This window comes from Mustela nivalis, assembly GCF_964662115.1.
Source record: "Mustela nivalis genome assembly, chromosome: 8".
In the NCBI taxonomy this organism is placed as follows: domain Eukaryota; kingdom Metazoa; phylum Chordata; class Mammalia; order Carnivora; family Mustelidae; genus Mustela; species Mustela nivalis.
The window spans coordinates 19,702,002-19,716,695 of NC_139027.1; the positions used below are offsets into that span (position 1 = coordinate 19,702,002).

At 49.3% G+C, this 14,694-nt stretch overlaps 1 protein-coding gene and 1 pseudogene across 3 annotated transcripts in view; both read right to left on the reverse strand.

The window, feature by feature from the left end:
• On the reverse strand, positions 1-1,086 carry LOC309871786 (FGFR1 oncogene partner 2 homolog; annotated as a pseudogene). The gene is made up of 2 exons: positions 629-1,086; positions 1-534 (listed from the first exon to the last, which is right to left on the reverse strand). The product of its transcript is annotated as an FGFR1 oncogene partner 2 homolog (transcript).
• Positions 1,087-6,814: 5,728 nt separating this feature from the next.
• ADGRF3 (adhesion G protein-coupled receptor F3) overlaps positions 6,815-14,694 on the reverse strand; it is a 36,868-nt gene continuing 28,988 nt past the window's right edge. For both annotated transcript variants that reach the window (XM_082745050.1, XM_082745049.1), the window contains 10 exons: positions 14,292-14,465; positions 13,547-13,765; positions 12,868-13,077; positions 12,236-12,379; positions 11,870-12,066; positions 11,309-11,488; positions 8,770-10,152; positions 8,263-8,304; positions 8,112-8,174; positions 6,815-7,635 (listed from right to left, as the gene is read on the reverse strand). In XM_082745050.1, the coding sequence (XP_082601176.1) occupies positions 7,576-7,635; positions 8,112-8,174; positions 8,263-8,304; positions 8,770-10,152; positions 11,309-11,488; positions 11,870-12,066; positions 12,236-12,278 (1,968 nt within the window). In that variant the 5' untranslated portion in view covers positions 12,279-12,379; positions 12,868-13,077; positions 13,547-13,765; positions 14,292-14,465 and the 3' untranslated portion in view covers positions 6,815-7,575. The remainder of the gene's footprint in view (positions 7,636-8,111; positions 8,175-8,262; positions 8,305-8,769; positions 10,153-11,308; positions 11,489-11,869; positions 12,067-12,235; positions 12,380-12,867; positions 13,078-13,546; positions 13,766-14,291; positions 14,466-14,694) is intronic.

The following is a 14,694-nucleotide window of genomic DNA, read 5'->3' on the forward strand; positions in this document are numbered from 1 at the left end:
CGATCCCAGGACCCCGAGATCATGACCTGAGCTGAAGGTAGAGGCTTTACCCACCAAACCACCCAGGCGCCCCTCTGTTTTTTAATTACATTTTGGAATAAAGTCTATGACCATTAATTGCAATTTTTTGTTGCTATCTCAGGAATGTCATTGACAGCACACTGTTCATATAATAGAAAGAAGAGATAGAAGCAAAGAGTAGCTTGAGATTGATTTTTCTGTTAACTCATTCACTTTAGGAGGCCAGTCCCAGTGGACAGAGCCTTGTAAGAAGCTCGTAGGCTTACAGACTCTTCAGCTCCTCTTCAGATTCAGGTTACAACTGGTCACTAAGGCTGACAAAGATAACCTTTTCAGAACCTCCCCTTTCCTAAGGTTCAACAGTGGTTTTCAAGCTATTTAAAGGATTTCTCTCGAGCCTTTGTTTTCTTGTTCAAGTTGAAATATTCGTTTCTGTTCGTTGCAACGCTGTCACCCATCAATTTTAATGACTTTCCTCATTACTGCTGCCATTTCAGGTCTGTCCAACATGTGCTTGTAATTAATTCTGATTTGTTTCCAAGTGCCTCCTCTCCAGTCCCTGTTGAGATGCATTAGAGACGGATTCTTCGGAGCTGTTTTAATGTACCATGTCCGTCTTGGAGTGCTCCTCTTTTATCTTCATTAGCATACGAGATCTTCTTAGCTATCCATTAACTGTCTGAACATTTGCTCTTGATACTTGCTCATTCCAAGCTCCAAGGCAGACTGATGTATATGATTCTTTGTTCTCTTGTTGCTCTTCTCTGGTTTGTCTGTTCTCTTGCTGGATTCCCATAACTAATGTGGACTGTGGCCAATGTCCTGCCACTTCATTAAACTCTTGAATTTCTTCCTGATACTGCTTGGTTGCTTCTACTCATTGAGAACTGCAGTGTGGTAGATCAGAGATTTTGCTGCATCGCCGTGATCTCTCCATCTTTCAACAAGATCATTAGCATGAGCAAGGTGACTTCTCAGTTGTGCAACTCATTTCTGAAGGAATACTCTGGTCTCGATCCCTGTCAGCTGTCAGCTGTGGCGTTAGGGCTCAAAGCCTCTGCTCACAGGGACCTACGCACCTAAGAAAAGAGATTCCTCTTGTCCATTGAGCTTCTTCAGGGAACAGACTCAGAACCCAGCAGAGGCAGTCAGTGGAGAGGCGCTGGAGGGGTCAGCGGAGCTCAGCCCCATCATTGGCCCACAGGAAACCTCTTGGAGATAACAGTTTCTTTTAAAGCCCAGAAATAAATCTTCTCTATGTGGTCCAGTGATTTTTGGCAGGAGTGCTAAGACTATTTAATGGGGAAAGGACAGTCTTGTCAGCAAATGGTGTTGGGAAAATGAGATGTCCACATGTATTTATATCTTATACCATATATAAAGATTAACTTACTGTGGATCAAAGACCTGAACACAAGAGCTAAAATGGTGAACCTCTTAGAAGAAAATGGGAAAAGATATATGACATTGGATTTGGCAATGTTTTCTTGGCTATGATACCAAAAGCACTGGCAACAACAACAAAACAGGTTGGACTTCATCAAAATAAAAGATTTCTGTGCATCAGAGGACACAGTGAAAGGGCAACCAAGGGGAGAACATATTTGCAAGTCATGTATCTGATAATATCCAGAACATAGAATGAACTCTTACAACTCAACAACCAAGAAATAGCCCAGTTTAAAATGGGCAAAAAGGGGCACGTGGGTGGCTCAGTGGGTTAAAGCCTCTGCCTTCGGCTCAGGTCATGATCTCAGGGTCCTGGGATCGAGTCCCGCATCGGGCTCTCTGCTCAGCGGGGAGCCTGCTTCCCTCTCTCTCTCTCTCTGCCTGCCTCTCCATCTACTTGTGATTTCTCTCTGTCAAATAAATAAATAAAAATCTTTTAAAAAAATGGGCAAAGAATTTAAATAGACATTTTTCTAAAAAAGTTATACAGATGACCAATAAGCATGTGAAAAGTTGTTCAACGTCACTTATCATTAGGAAAATGCAAACCAAAACTACATTGCGATATCACCTACATCCATTATGATATCTACTATCAAAAAAACAGAAAATAACATGTGGTGGGGAGAATGTGGAGACACTGGGGCCCCTGTACACGGCTGGTAGGAATATAAAATGGTGCAGCCTCTGTGGAAAATGGTATGACCGTTCCTCAAAAAATTAAAAATAGAATTACTACATGATCTAGCAACTCTATGTCTAGGTATATACCCAATAGAATTGGAAGCAGGGTCTCAGAGGAATTTGCATGCATTCGCAGTAGCCAATTATTCTCATTATTCCCAATAGCCAATAGGGGAAAGCAACCAAAATGTCCACTGGCCACTGAATGTGTGTACACACATGGTAGGATACCATGCAGCCTCAAAAATCCTGTCACGCCCTACAGCATGGATGAACCTTGAGGACATTGTGCTGTGTGAAAGAAACCAGTCACAAAAGGACAAATGCTGTATGGTTCGAATTGTATAACGTGTACAAAATCATCACGTTCATAGTGACAGAAAGTAGAATGATGGTTACCAGGGGCTGGAGTAAGAGGAGTGGAGAGTTAACGGGTACAGAGTTTCAGCTGAAAGATGAGCTCTGGAGATTGGTTGCCCAACAATGTGTATGTACTTCTCACTACTGAACTGTACACTGAAAATAGTTAAAATCATAAATTTCCCCTCTCCCTCTGCCTGTTGCTCCCCCTGCTTGTGCTCGCTCTCTCTCTGTCGAATAAATGAATAAATAAAATCTTAAAAAAAAAAAAAAAAAAGCTTAAAACCGGGGCACCTGAGTGGCTCAGTTGGTTAAGCGTCTGCCTTCAACTCAGGTCATGATCCCAGGGTCCTGGGATGGAGCCCCATGTCAGGCTCCTTGCTCAGTGGGAGTCTGTTTTTCCCTCTCCCTCTGCCTGCTGCTCCCCCTGCTTGTGCTCTCTCTCTCTCTCTGTCAAAAAAATGAATAAATAAAATCTTTTTTAAAAAGCTTAAAAAATGATAAATTTCATGCATTTCACCACACAAAAAAATTTTTAAATGCTATCTCAAAAACATTCAGAGCAGGACAGGAGGCAGTGGGACTCGGTTTGTGTTGCTAAAGTTCTAGTTCTGCAGTTGAGTCATGGGTTCACCCAGTTTTATGTAAGTTGTATGCTATTTCTAAACATTCTCTGTCTGTCAGAGAAAGCTGAGCTGTTTTCAGAGCGCGGCTGTTGCAGAAGACCCCCCCTTGGCTGTCCTGGGTTTAGGTGCCTCCATCTAAAGCAGATGCTGCCCTTTGTCCTCAGGTCTCTCAAACTGGTTATGCTATTCTTAAAGATCCCAGCTTAAGTATCTCTCTTTTCATAGAAAACCTTAATTAGACCCTCTGTTCCACCAAATAACTATTTTGGGGTGGAGCCTTTATTCGCCTTCATCTTCCATTCAGACTTGAGAAGTGCGCTCCGCACTCCACGCCTCCCCGCCGCCCCAGCTGTTTGCTTCTCGGGGGGCTCTGACTCTAAGTCCACACTCTTCCTGTGCTCTGCAGAGTTCATTGGCTCAGCAAATACTTACTGAGCACCTGTTATGTGTCGGGCATATTTTAGATACTGAAACTACAGCAACCAGCAAAACAAAAATTTTTACCCTCTTTATAGCCATCTTTCTGGAGAGAAGAATCCTAATTCTCAGCCTGTCTTCTTCCCCATCCCTTCTCGTTCATGTTTATTTTCTCTAGGTCTCTTCAATTCCGGTATCTTTTGAGGACTGAAAAACAGCAGCCGGTCTCCAGTCTTCCTCTGGGATTTAATGGGTGACTTGGAGGTCCTCTGCAGTTTTTCTGGGACTCTAATCTTTTTCAGTGAAGAGGGATCAGTGATTGAGAGGAAATAGGAGAATGTGGGGGATGGAAGAACAAACATACTGAGTAAAAATACTATTCTGAAAAGGAATGCATTACTGTGAAAGAGACAAAGCGTTTAGACATGTTGGCAATGTTTCTGGCTGCCCTCAACTCAACTGGGAGCCCCTTTCCCCCTCCACACTTAAGGGACTGTCAGTGATCAGACAGAACTGATTCCCAAAACAGAACTCCAAAAAGGTGAGGCAAAACTTTCTCAAGAACCCCTAATGTTGCCCACCCTTCCATACAATCTAAATTCCAGGGCATGCTTTGTGTTACTTTGCTTGTCGAGTTTCTATTTTTAAATATGCAAAATGTTCAGAAGAACTTTTTCAAGATCACTTTCTTCTGGGTGCCTGGGTGGCTCAGTGGGTTAAGCCGCTGCCTTTGGCTCGGGTCATGATCTCAGGGTCCTGGGATCGAGTCCCATGTCGAGCTCTCTGCTCAGCGGGGAGCCTCTTTCCTCCTCTTTCTCTGCCTGCCTCTCTGCCTACTTGTGATCTCTCTGTGTCAAATAAATAAATAAAATCTTTTAAAAAAATTTTTAAAAAATCACTTTCTTCTAACATAAAAATACATGCTCATTGTAAAGAAGTAATTCAAATATTTAGAGAGTAAGGTAAAATGAAAAATGCAGTAGAGATCCCCACTGTTAATATTTTGGTATGTTTCCTCCTCAATGCACACATATTCGTATGGAAACTAATGGACCCAATTTTGGTATGGACCAGAATTGGCTAGTATAATGCTGTTCTTTGGGAACCCTTCTGTCTTACTTGGCTATATAGCCTAAACATTTTTTCTGTATCAGTAGGTATAGCTATACATCATCTTTTTAGATTTTATTTATTTACTTGAGAGAGCAAGTGTGCGAGAGCACAAGCGGGGTGGGGGGAGGAGGGAGGGAGAAGCAGATTCCCTGCTGAGCAGGGAGAGCAACATGGGGCTCAATCCCAGGACCCCGGGACCATGACCTGAGCCAAAGGCAGCCGCTTAACCGACCGAGCCACCCAGGCGCCCCTATACATCATCATTTTTGATGACCCTATAGCATTCCTTTGGTAGATATGTCCTAAGTTGTTTTACCAAGTGCCTCTTTTTTGAGGCTATAAACACCTAGAATGCACATCTTTTATACATTCGTCGGCTCACATGTCTACTTCTTTCTTTTTTTTTTCTTTGATTTTATTTTATTTGGGAGAGAAAGAGCTCACACGGGTTGGGGGGGGAGCGGTGGCAGAGGGAGAGGGAGAGAATCTCCAGCAGAGTCCACACTGAGTGCAGACCCCAGTGCAGGGTTCCATCTCATGCCCCTGCGATCATGACCTGAGCCGAAACCAAGAGTTGGACACTCAACAGATTGAGCCAGCCAGGGAATCCTCTACTTACTCCTTTAAGTCATCTTTTTAGAAATGGAATTCCTGTTAAGCCTCACTTTCTTATATTTACCTGAAGAACCTTCTTTTCAGTCCCTTTTTATGTGAGAGTCAAGGGAACAAAGGTTTCCTGTCATTTCATTGATCAGTTCTAAAGTGTGTTTTCAGCAGCAGAGCGTGAACTACGTGCTATCATTTGAGAAAGAGAATAAGACATTGATTTCTACAGAAGCACATTCAGAGTCTCTGCTGCTTTTAAAATGAATGTGTATTAGTTGAAATATTCAAAAATAATCTTATAATTTAAAAAATTAAGACTGTAAATATTAATGAAGTACAAGGGCGATTGAGACAGGACTTTGTTGCCAGGGAAACCAGCAGGCAGAGCTCTAGCTGTTCCAGGGGCTGCCTGCCTCCCACCTCCCTTGGGGGCTGGGGTAGGTCTGAGGCTTAGAAATGTTGCAATCGTCCTGCTGAGTTGGTATCTTCTCTTTGAAAAACAAAAAACAAAACAAAACAAAAAAACAAAAAAAAAATGAATTCATTTAGAAAAATATTTGCGCTGGTTTATATACATTGAAAATATTCACACAGATCCATGTTTGTAAGAAAACTGTTTTCAACTGCATATCCATTTGCATTTCAACAGAAAATGTTCCCATTGCATTTTATAAAAACAGCCATGAATTTTTTAATGAACAAAGACTCATTCATGAGAATTTTTTTTCATTTCTCCTGTTGAAAACATTTTCAGAACCCTGTCACCGTCTTGTGGATTCCATGAGTTAATTCAGCTAGATGTCCTTGTGTCCTCTCAAGACTTCCCTTAAATATTTCTCTTCCATATCTGGTTTTATCTTGAGCCCATCACTTTTTTCAATATAATTTTTTTAAAGATTTTATTTATTATTTTAGAGAGCAAGAGTGCCGGGGATCCCACGACACCAAGGCCATGACCTGAGCAGAAAACCAAGAATCAACCCACTGAACCACCCAGGCACCCTGAGCCTGTCACTTTTTTTTTTTTTTTTAAGATTTTATTTATTTATTTGACAGACAGAGATCACAAGTAGGCAGAGAGGCAGGATTCCTGCTGAAGAGAGAGCCCTATATGGGACTCTATCCCAGGACCCTGAGACCATGACCTGAGCTGAAGGCAGAGGCCCAGCCCTCTGAGCCACCCAGATGCCCCAAAGCCTGTCACTTTTAAATGTCAGTGTTTGTCAACTTGTCGCTTTAATCCTTGGCGGTCTGTGGTAATTTCCACTGTACTTTAAAGTTGTTATTATGTTCTTAAGAAGGTGTTCAGATCAGTGACTTGGTGTTACATGCATACATCTACGAAACTTACATTATATTGATATTGTTGTGAAAGTTAAAGAAAGAGGGGCCTATTAGCTTCACCTTTTCCTAAACTTTGAAAAGAACCCAAATCTGTCCTTCACCTTTAATGTTTGGAAAATCGGAGTTCCTGTCATTAAGCCATCCTTTTTCTTCCTAGCTGTAGGGAAGAAATAATCAGAAAGGCAGTCACTGAATAGTTAAAAAGAAAACAATTTTTATCAAATATATCTGTAACATGAACTGTTGATTAGTCAACTGGTTGAGACCTGCAAAATCATTACTTGCCATCATTTTGAACTTTACTATCTGTCGACTGTGTTTACAGCAGAGGAAGGCTTTTTATTAGGTAGCTTTGGCTAGTTTTTCATGCTACTTTTGCTTGCATAGTTTAGGGATGGGGATAAGTGACCTGCAAGAGAAAGGAACGTGACTAGTGGAAACACCAGCTTCTCTTTGCCAACAGCTGAGCTCTGGGAGGGCAGAAGGGCTCAGAGCTCTGGGCGGTGTCCATCCTGGTGGATTCAGGCACATTCTCAGCTCCCGTGGAAGAGGGGCCACATGGGCCCCGTGTGTGGTTCATGCACAGCTTCTGCCTTCCCCCATGAAAGGCCTCGCCTTGAAGCTCTGCGCTGGTGAAGGAGACCTTGCAAGGCTGCCCTGCCCTCTGGATACCAAACCCACCGACGGCAAGTCCTTCGAAGCAAAGGTTTTTCAGGATAATTCAATATTTGACAGTGTGAAAAGGAATGTTCAGAGTGAACTGAATCAAAGGTTGGTGATGGTAAAAGTGCCTCCAGCTTTCTGAGAAAGCAGTAGAAGATGCTAGGCCATCTAGAAATGTCTATGCTGGGAAAGTCTGTTTTCCAATCCTTGGGCCGGGACGATGACATGAAGAGGAGCCTTCTGAGCCAGAACGCTGCTTGCTGGCTCCGTGCTGCTCAGGAGGGCTTGCTTCTCACCTGGCATCTTCACTTCTTCCTTTGCTGTGTTCTGGGATGTAGGTTTCATATGTAGCCTAGGAAGGGGCAGAAAGGCCCAATTGCAGGGTGATTATTATTATTATAATCATCATCAACTCTCCTTTGATGAGGTTGTACCCATCTTCAGGCTCTCACCTGCCCTCCTGCCAGGCCCATAGTAATCCTAAGAACTTTGCTCTTGGCTACACCGATCCAGTGTAGGTGGGACTTACCGATCCCACCTATTCCCTTCATATAGTAACGGGAGGCAGACTTTCAGATGGAGAAACCAGGGACAAAGAGAATCCCCAGGAGCCCAGGTTGGAATCAGGAGCCCGGGAACCTGACTCTGACTGGTCTGATGCGGCTCCTTTCTCCATTGCTGGGGAGTTTGAACCCGGTACATCCTTATTCTAAAAGAGAGCCCCAGCCTCCTCTCAGCTTCGAGCTGTGCCTCTTAGGAAGGCTGTGGAACAGCTGCTTGTAACTTGCTGTCAGTGGGAGAACTGAGGGTTGGAAGGCAGCAACTCACCAGGGAGATGGTGGACTTGGGAGGTGGGGTGCGGCCGAAGCGTTGGAGTAAGGCCTCTCGAATCTGCAGGTAAGATAATGCCCCGGTTATGCCAGCCCAAGTCCTCGCCTGGGCACTGTAAGTCAGACGGGGGCTGGGTGGGCAGACTCACCTTCTTGTCCATGAGGCAGCCAAACAGCAAGATGAAGACACCCTAAGAAGAGAGATACGTGGATAAGTTAGCCAAGGAGGAAGGAATCAACCAAGACCAGCTCTTTCCCTCTCCTCTTCCTTCAGCCTCTGTCTCCCTAATTGATGTCCCGAGGCTTCCCATCTAGAATTTTCTTCACATTCACATCATGTGGTGCATAGAATCTGTTTCAGGTGCTTCTCTTACTGCTTTGGTGACAAAGGAGATATTAAAGTTTTGCGTGCTGACAATTCCCTGACTTCTCTGGCAAAACCAGACACTGTTTTACAGATAAGAAAACCAAAGCTCACAGAGGTTTGTCCAAAGTTCTCCAGCTATTCAGGGGAGGAACTGGGGTCCACACCCAAGTCTTCTAAAATTCCTAACACCATTTCTTCTGCTCTGCCATGACACCTCCTTGAGAAGGGACTGGCAATGACTTAGACCATCTCAAAGGGCAACAAGCAAATCCACCCCATAGTCACCCACCTGGGTGGTGTTGAGAATCGTGAAGATGTAGTGAGGAACTATGGAGACTTTCTCCAGAAGAGTGGCTAGGCCTAGCCCCCAGGTGAGGCCGAAGACGGGGGTGAGAATGAGCAGGGCTTTGGTCACCCCCAGAAGGGCATGTCGCTGCTCCACTGGGGGCCCCTCTGACAGCGAAGGTCTCAGGAGCTTCAGCACGGCCATGGTTAGTACCAGCCCATTCACACCCACAATGGCCAGCACTGGCCCCACGAAGGTGTAGAGCGCCCCTCCTTTCCCATTCAGCCAGCATGCCCCCTCCCCCAGGTATTGCCCTCGGGGTAGGTAGAGGCCCAGGGCAGCCCCTGCAAACCCTATTGGGCACATATAGCCGAGGACCACCATCAGGGAGAGTACTCGGCACTTGGACAGCTGACGGAAGACGAAGAGCAGCTGGTGGGCCAGCATCAGGGCCTGAGCCAGCATCCAGAAGAAGGTAGCCAGGTAGAGGAAGTGACAGAGGAAGGCAGCAGCCAGGCAGAGTGGGCTTTGGGGCCCGGGAGGAAGCAGTGGGGCTCCCAGGAAGCAGGTGTCTGCAGCCAAAAGGCAGAGCACCATGTTGAGCAGGGCCATATGGCGTAAGTAGGCAACTTTGTTCTGTACCACGACTCTCCACACCAGCCTGTACACGCCCAGGCACACGAGCAGTGCCAGGATGGAGGCCCCCAAGCCCACCTGACTCAACAGCTCCAGGGTGGGGTTTTCTGGAACAGTATTTGGGGACATGAGGATGGAGAAGGCAGTGAGGTGCCGGCAGATGCACTGAGTGGTGGGGCTGGCGTGGGCTGTCTGCACCTGGCACCCTTCATCTGACCAGCCCCCCTTGCCCTGGAAGAGACTGTGGTCCCAGAAGACACAGTGGGGAGTGCTAGCTGTGTTCCCGAAGTCCATGATGACTTCTCCCTGGTTGAAGGCCTGGCCACCTGCCATGACAGAAATGGAGAGGACCAGCCCAGGAGTGGCATAGAGAGAGTCCCCCAGGCCTTGGCCATAGTTTGGGGGCAGAAGACGGTCCAGTTTCCGCAGCAGCAGGCTAGTAACACTGACGTTAGTTCCATGATGGCGCAGCGGGGCCAGTGAGCGCCTGGGAATGCGTGCCTGCAAGGGGGGCTGAGTGGAGAAGGAGGCTCTGTAGTCAGCAGGAAACGCAGGTCCAAGGAACTGGGTCTGCAGCTGCACGTTCCGCGAGCTGAAGGAGAAGGGCTGACCCTGTGGGCACAGGTGGCACGCCAGGGTCTCCACAGCCAGCAGGAGAGCTGAGCCCACCGAGGGCTTCTGGGTCTGGGCTGGGGCCCACAGAGAGTCAGTGTCCATGTCGAGGACCTTGTCTGTGGTTTTCAGGAGACCCTGTGACACCCAACAGAGAGATCCCAATAAAGAGCGGAGCCCTGGCCGCTAGAGCCCACAGCACTGGGCGAGGGGCACAGGGAACTCTAGGCCCCAAACCCACGTTTCCTAGTCCAGCAGGAGACCCAAAGGTGGAGAGCAAGGGGCATAGGAAGAGACACCCATGAAGAAAGAGTTTCTGTTGGGGAAGGATGGGGAGCTGTTTAGCTCACTACTGGGGTGGCTTCAAGTATGTGGTCTCCTGATGTAATCCAACCTCTCCACTTGACAGTCTTTCTCTCCTCTCCATCCCTTGGGTCACCTAGACCCTAAGGGGCCCCTTTCCAATTCCTTGACCTCTACAGGTCTATAAAGCTAAGAATGGTCCCCAGTGATAGAGGGGATGGTGTTCTGAAGTAGAAGGCCACATGCATGTCCATCCACACACATGGGATTCACATTCCCAGATAGGAAGAGTGTGTTGTGTCATTGTCCCTGGTTATTCTTTAGGATGCCTCTTATTGGTCACCAACTATTGCCCATAGTGAGAGCTCGGTTAGGTGAGTCTAGCCAAGCCAAGAGTGTTCTAGTATCTCCATGTAGGTATTGTGTGTATGTGTGTTTCAGGGGTGGGGTGGGGGGATTCCCATCATATGCACCCATCTGCCTCTGCATGAAAGCCTCTGAACTCACTTCTTCACACCCATTCCTGCCTTCCCCGACCTCCCGTGTGTTCCTAGCATCAGACCTTCTCCACATTCCATGGCCTTAAAGACTGTGTCCAAGAGGAGAGATGGACCAGGGGAGCAGATACTCAGACTCTAGAAAGGTCTGCTGTCTGACAGCCCATGGTGATATCAGGGGGACAGAAGTGCCCAGAGCGGGGCGACTGGGTGGCTCAGTGGGTTAAGCCGCTGCCTTGGGCTCAGGTCCTGATCTCAGGGTCCTGGGATCGAGTCCCACATCGGGCTCTCTGCTCAGCAGGGAGTCTGCTTCCCTCTCTCTCTGCCTGCCTCTCTACCTACTTGTTCTCTCTCTCTGTCAAATAAATAAATAGATAGATAGATAGATAGATAGATAAATAAATAAAATCTTAAAAAAAAAAGAAGTGCCCAGAGGTAAAACGCTTCAGGCCCCCACCACCCAGCTGGCCCCCACCATGGCTCAGAGAGCTTACCTTCAGGGCCCTGCGGGTAAGCTGTATTCTAGCATCCACCACCACCCGAGCCAGGAATGATATGGTGCCCAGCAATGCCAACAAGTCAGAGGGAGAGCTCACTGCTGTCACCTGCTCTGACAGCCGTGCCAGGATCTGGGGCACCTCCACAGTAGGCTCACCCTGGCCTGCCCATAGCAGCTGAGACAGACAAAAGAGCAGGAATTAGGGAGGGGCTGGGCAAGTCCTCATTAGGGAGGGGCCGTTCCTCCCCATCCCCGCACCAGTCCCAAGGGAATAGGAAACCAAGATTTCGTGAGCCACATGGAAGGAAATGACACTTTCATGGGACAGACACTTGGTGAGATTAAGATTGGAGAACAGCATATGCTCCACAACGAGAGCGCTGGGCCCTCGCCGGCCCCTGCCTCACTCCCTGGCTCTGCTAGGCTCCAGTTCAGAGAAGGTGAAGGACCTTTAGGCTGGCCTCAGGGGGAAAGGCTTCTGAAGTGAGGTCCTGAGTGAGAAAGGGGTTAGGGCCTGGAGGTTGAGGCGCGTGGGCAGCGGGGCCCAAAGCGTTACCCGGGCTCTGCGATGCAAGGCCAGGAGCTCTGCGTCTGTGCAGCTGCTATAAACGGGCTCCCAAATGCCATCCGGCCCACAGGTCCGCTTCACCACACCCGTCCTGTTCGCTGGGCACGGGGCCTGTGCCACGTGGCCAGCCTTGGTGACATTCCAGGCAATAGCTGAGGAGTCCCCTGGGCAGGTGGTGTCTCCATCTGCACAATGATATCGGGGAGGATCGGCAACCACAGTCCAGCCCCAGCCTTTCTGGGGCAGAAGACTGACCAGGCTCTGGAGACCGGCCGTGGGGCCCGGGGCAGGGTCGAGGAGCACCCAGGACAAGTAGGTGAGAGGTCAGCCGGCTGGATCCCAAGCCCCACATACCCTGGATGACAGTGACAGAGATGGGGACCCTGAGAGGGGCCATCCCTGGGCTCTGCAGCTCACAAGTGTATGTGGTGTCCACCACAGGGCAGCTCTGGACGGCCAGCACAAAGCACTGGGAGCCGGGCGCGCTGGCCGAGGAGGCTGCAAATGACGTGAGAGAGGGAACAGTTACTGCGCCTGGAATAGACCTGGAACCCAGCAGGCCAAGAGATGTCTTCTCAGTCTTTCTAGAAACTTCAGAAGCAGATGACACGGTAAAGGAGAGCTGAGTGGTACTCGAGCATCAGACTACGGAGGCAAGGCTTGGATTTTGGTGAGGGACACCCGGGGGGTGGGTCTCTAACTAACCCCAGGACATGAAGCCAGGTTCCTCATTTGTAAAACAGGGTCTATCATCAAATGAACTTCACAGAGTATATTGCAAGAGTTTATTAAGATTGTGTGAAAACATTTTGCAAAGTTATCTACGCTCATGTGGTTATTGCTGGATCGATACAATTAGGATTGCTCGTGGGGTAAAAACAGGGTTGAACTTGGACTCCAAACTCAGGTCGCACTGCAGCCTCTGCTTCCTGTGAACTGGAGAGCCAGCTGCCACCTGTCCCCTGACCCCGACAGCCCCTCCGTACCTTTGCTGCCCTCTCCGGGACTCCAGGAAGCTGTGTAGGCCAGGTGTGTGCTAGGGATGCAGCAGGTCAGCTGGAAGCCAGGGCAGGTGGCACAGGAAATGGAGAGCTGGTCTGGAAGCCGAGCCACATCTGTTGCCTGCAGCGGCACCTCCACCACCTGGGACAGCTCCCACCTGAATCCCTGAGCCTCAAAGCAGCACAGGTACTCACCTGCGGATACACACCTGCTGCACCTCCCAGCTCCTTCAGCCCCACCTGTGCCACAGAAGCTCTGCTGCTCCCGAAGCCACACCTGAGGTCTGCCTTCCCGGGGGCCTCTCAAGCCCAGCAACAGAGATCCCTGCCCCCGAAAGGATTTCTAGGAGGAAGAGGCCTGGAGAAGAGGCTCCTTTTTTAATAGCGTAGAGCCATGAATTCCAAGGTGAACCCCTTTCCTGCTAGGGGATGTCCTTCCTGAATCACCTGCTGCCACTGCAACATCTTGACGCAGAACACACTGTCTGTTCACTGCTGAGACTGATCCCCTACCTTCGGGGGGGTCAGTGGAATAAATGGAAAGATGCAAAGGGAAAAGAAGGGGAGAGAAAAGCAGGAAGGGGAAGAGAGGGAGGAGGAGGAAGGCGAGGGCATCAGGGGAAGAGAAGGCTGAAGAGAGATGAGAGGAGGGCAGGCTGGCTACCTGCCCATCTATGGGAGACGTTGAAGATGCTGAGGACAGCCTGGCCCGGGCTAGAGGCCAGGGACACATGTGTCCCTGGCTGCAGGAGGATGGGGGTGGGGCTGCCCGCAGGCCGCAGGAACCAGTTAAGGTTTGTGGTCTCACGGCTCTTGACGAGGGTCAGGTTCAGAGTGGTGCCCGGCGTCCGCACCCAGGAGTTTGGGCTCAGCCTTCCGGGGACTGCAGGGAGGCAGGAGGCAGGGGCCCCTTGGAGCAGGAATTGTGGCCCTCTGCGGTTAAGCTCTCACTCCTTCCCCCTCTTGGGGAGCCCATTCCGCCTCACTCCCTCCCCTCCGCCCCCAGTACTATGTCACTTTGTTTTGTCGCTGGATGAGTGTGGCTGCTGCAGTCCAGTTGGAGAACTCTGTCTTAGGGAGCCAAACAGGGAAGCCTTGTGGCCCATGATTTTCCCTCCCCTAGGCAACCTGGGGCTGCTGGAGCCCCTTCCTGGCCCTCTAGGGTCAACAGCAGTCACTCTAGCCCTTTCTCTCCCTGTCCATATGTCTCATGAGCCATACTGTTCATTAGTCTCACTACTCAGGTCCCAAGCTCAGGGCTGTGACCCCCCACGCCCACCCCAGGATAATTGGCAATTCTCCTGCCCGGTGGGGAAACCTGGGCTTGGGCCAGCTGGCAGAAATGCAGGGGTCAGAGAGGAGAAAACACACTGAGGCTCATTGGTTTCCAAGTTCCCGACCCTCCTTACCAGGTGGCAGCAACTGGCAGTACCCGGCTTCAGTAGAGCCAAAAACCAGACAGCCGCAGGGCCTGTGGTTGTGGGTGGTCTGGCAGGGGCGGTGATGGGAGCAGACGCTGGTGTTCCACTGGTACCCAGACAGGCACGCACAATAGCTTTGCCCATCCGCGTGGACGTTACACTCTGCAGCAGAGGGTGGGGACGAGAAGTGTACAGGCTGTGGGAGGGAGCCAGGTAGTCTGATGCCTGAGAGGCTCTAGGGCTGGCTGTCTGGAGCCATCCCAAAGTCACAAGGGCCTCAGCCGTCAGGGACTGCCTCCTCAGGGTGAAAAGCAGCAGAGGTCCTCCTGCTGGGCAAAGTCATCAGGGGTTGGGGGGTGTGTGGAGAAATCCGACCCACCACTGTCTGCCT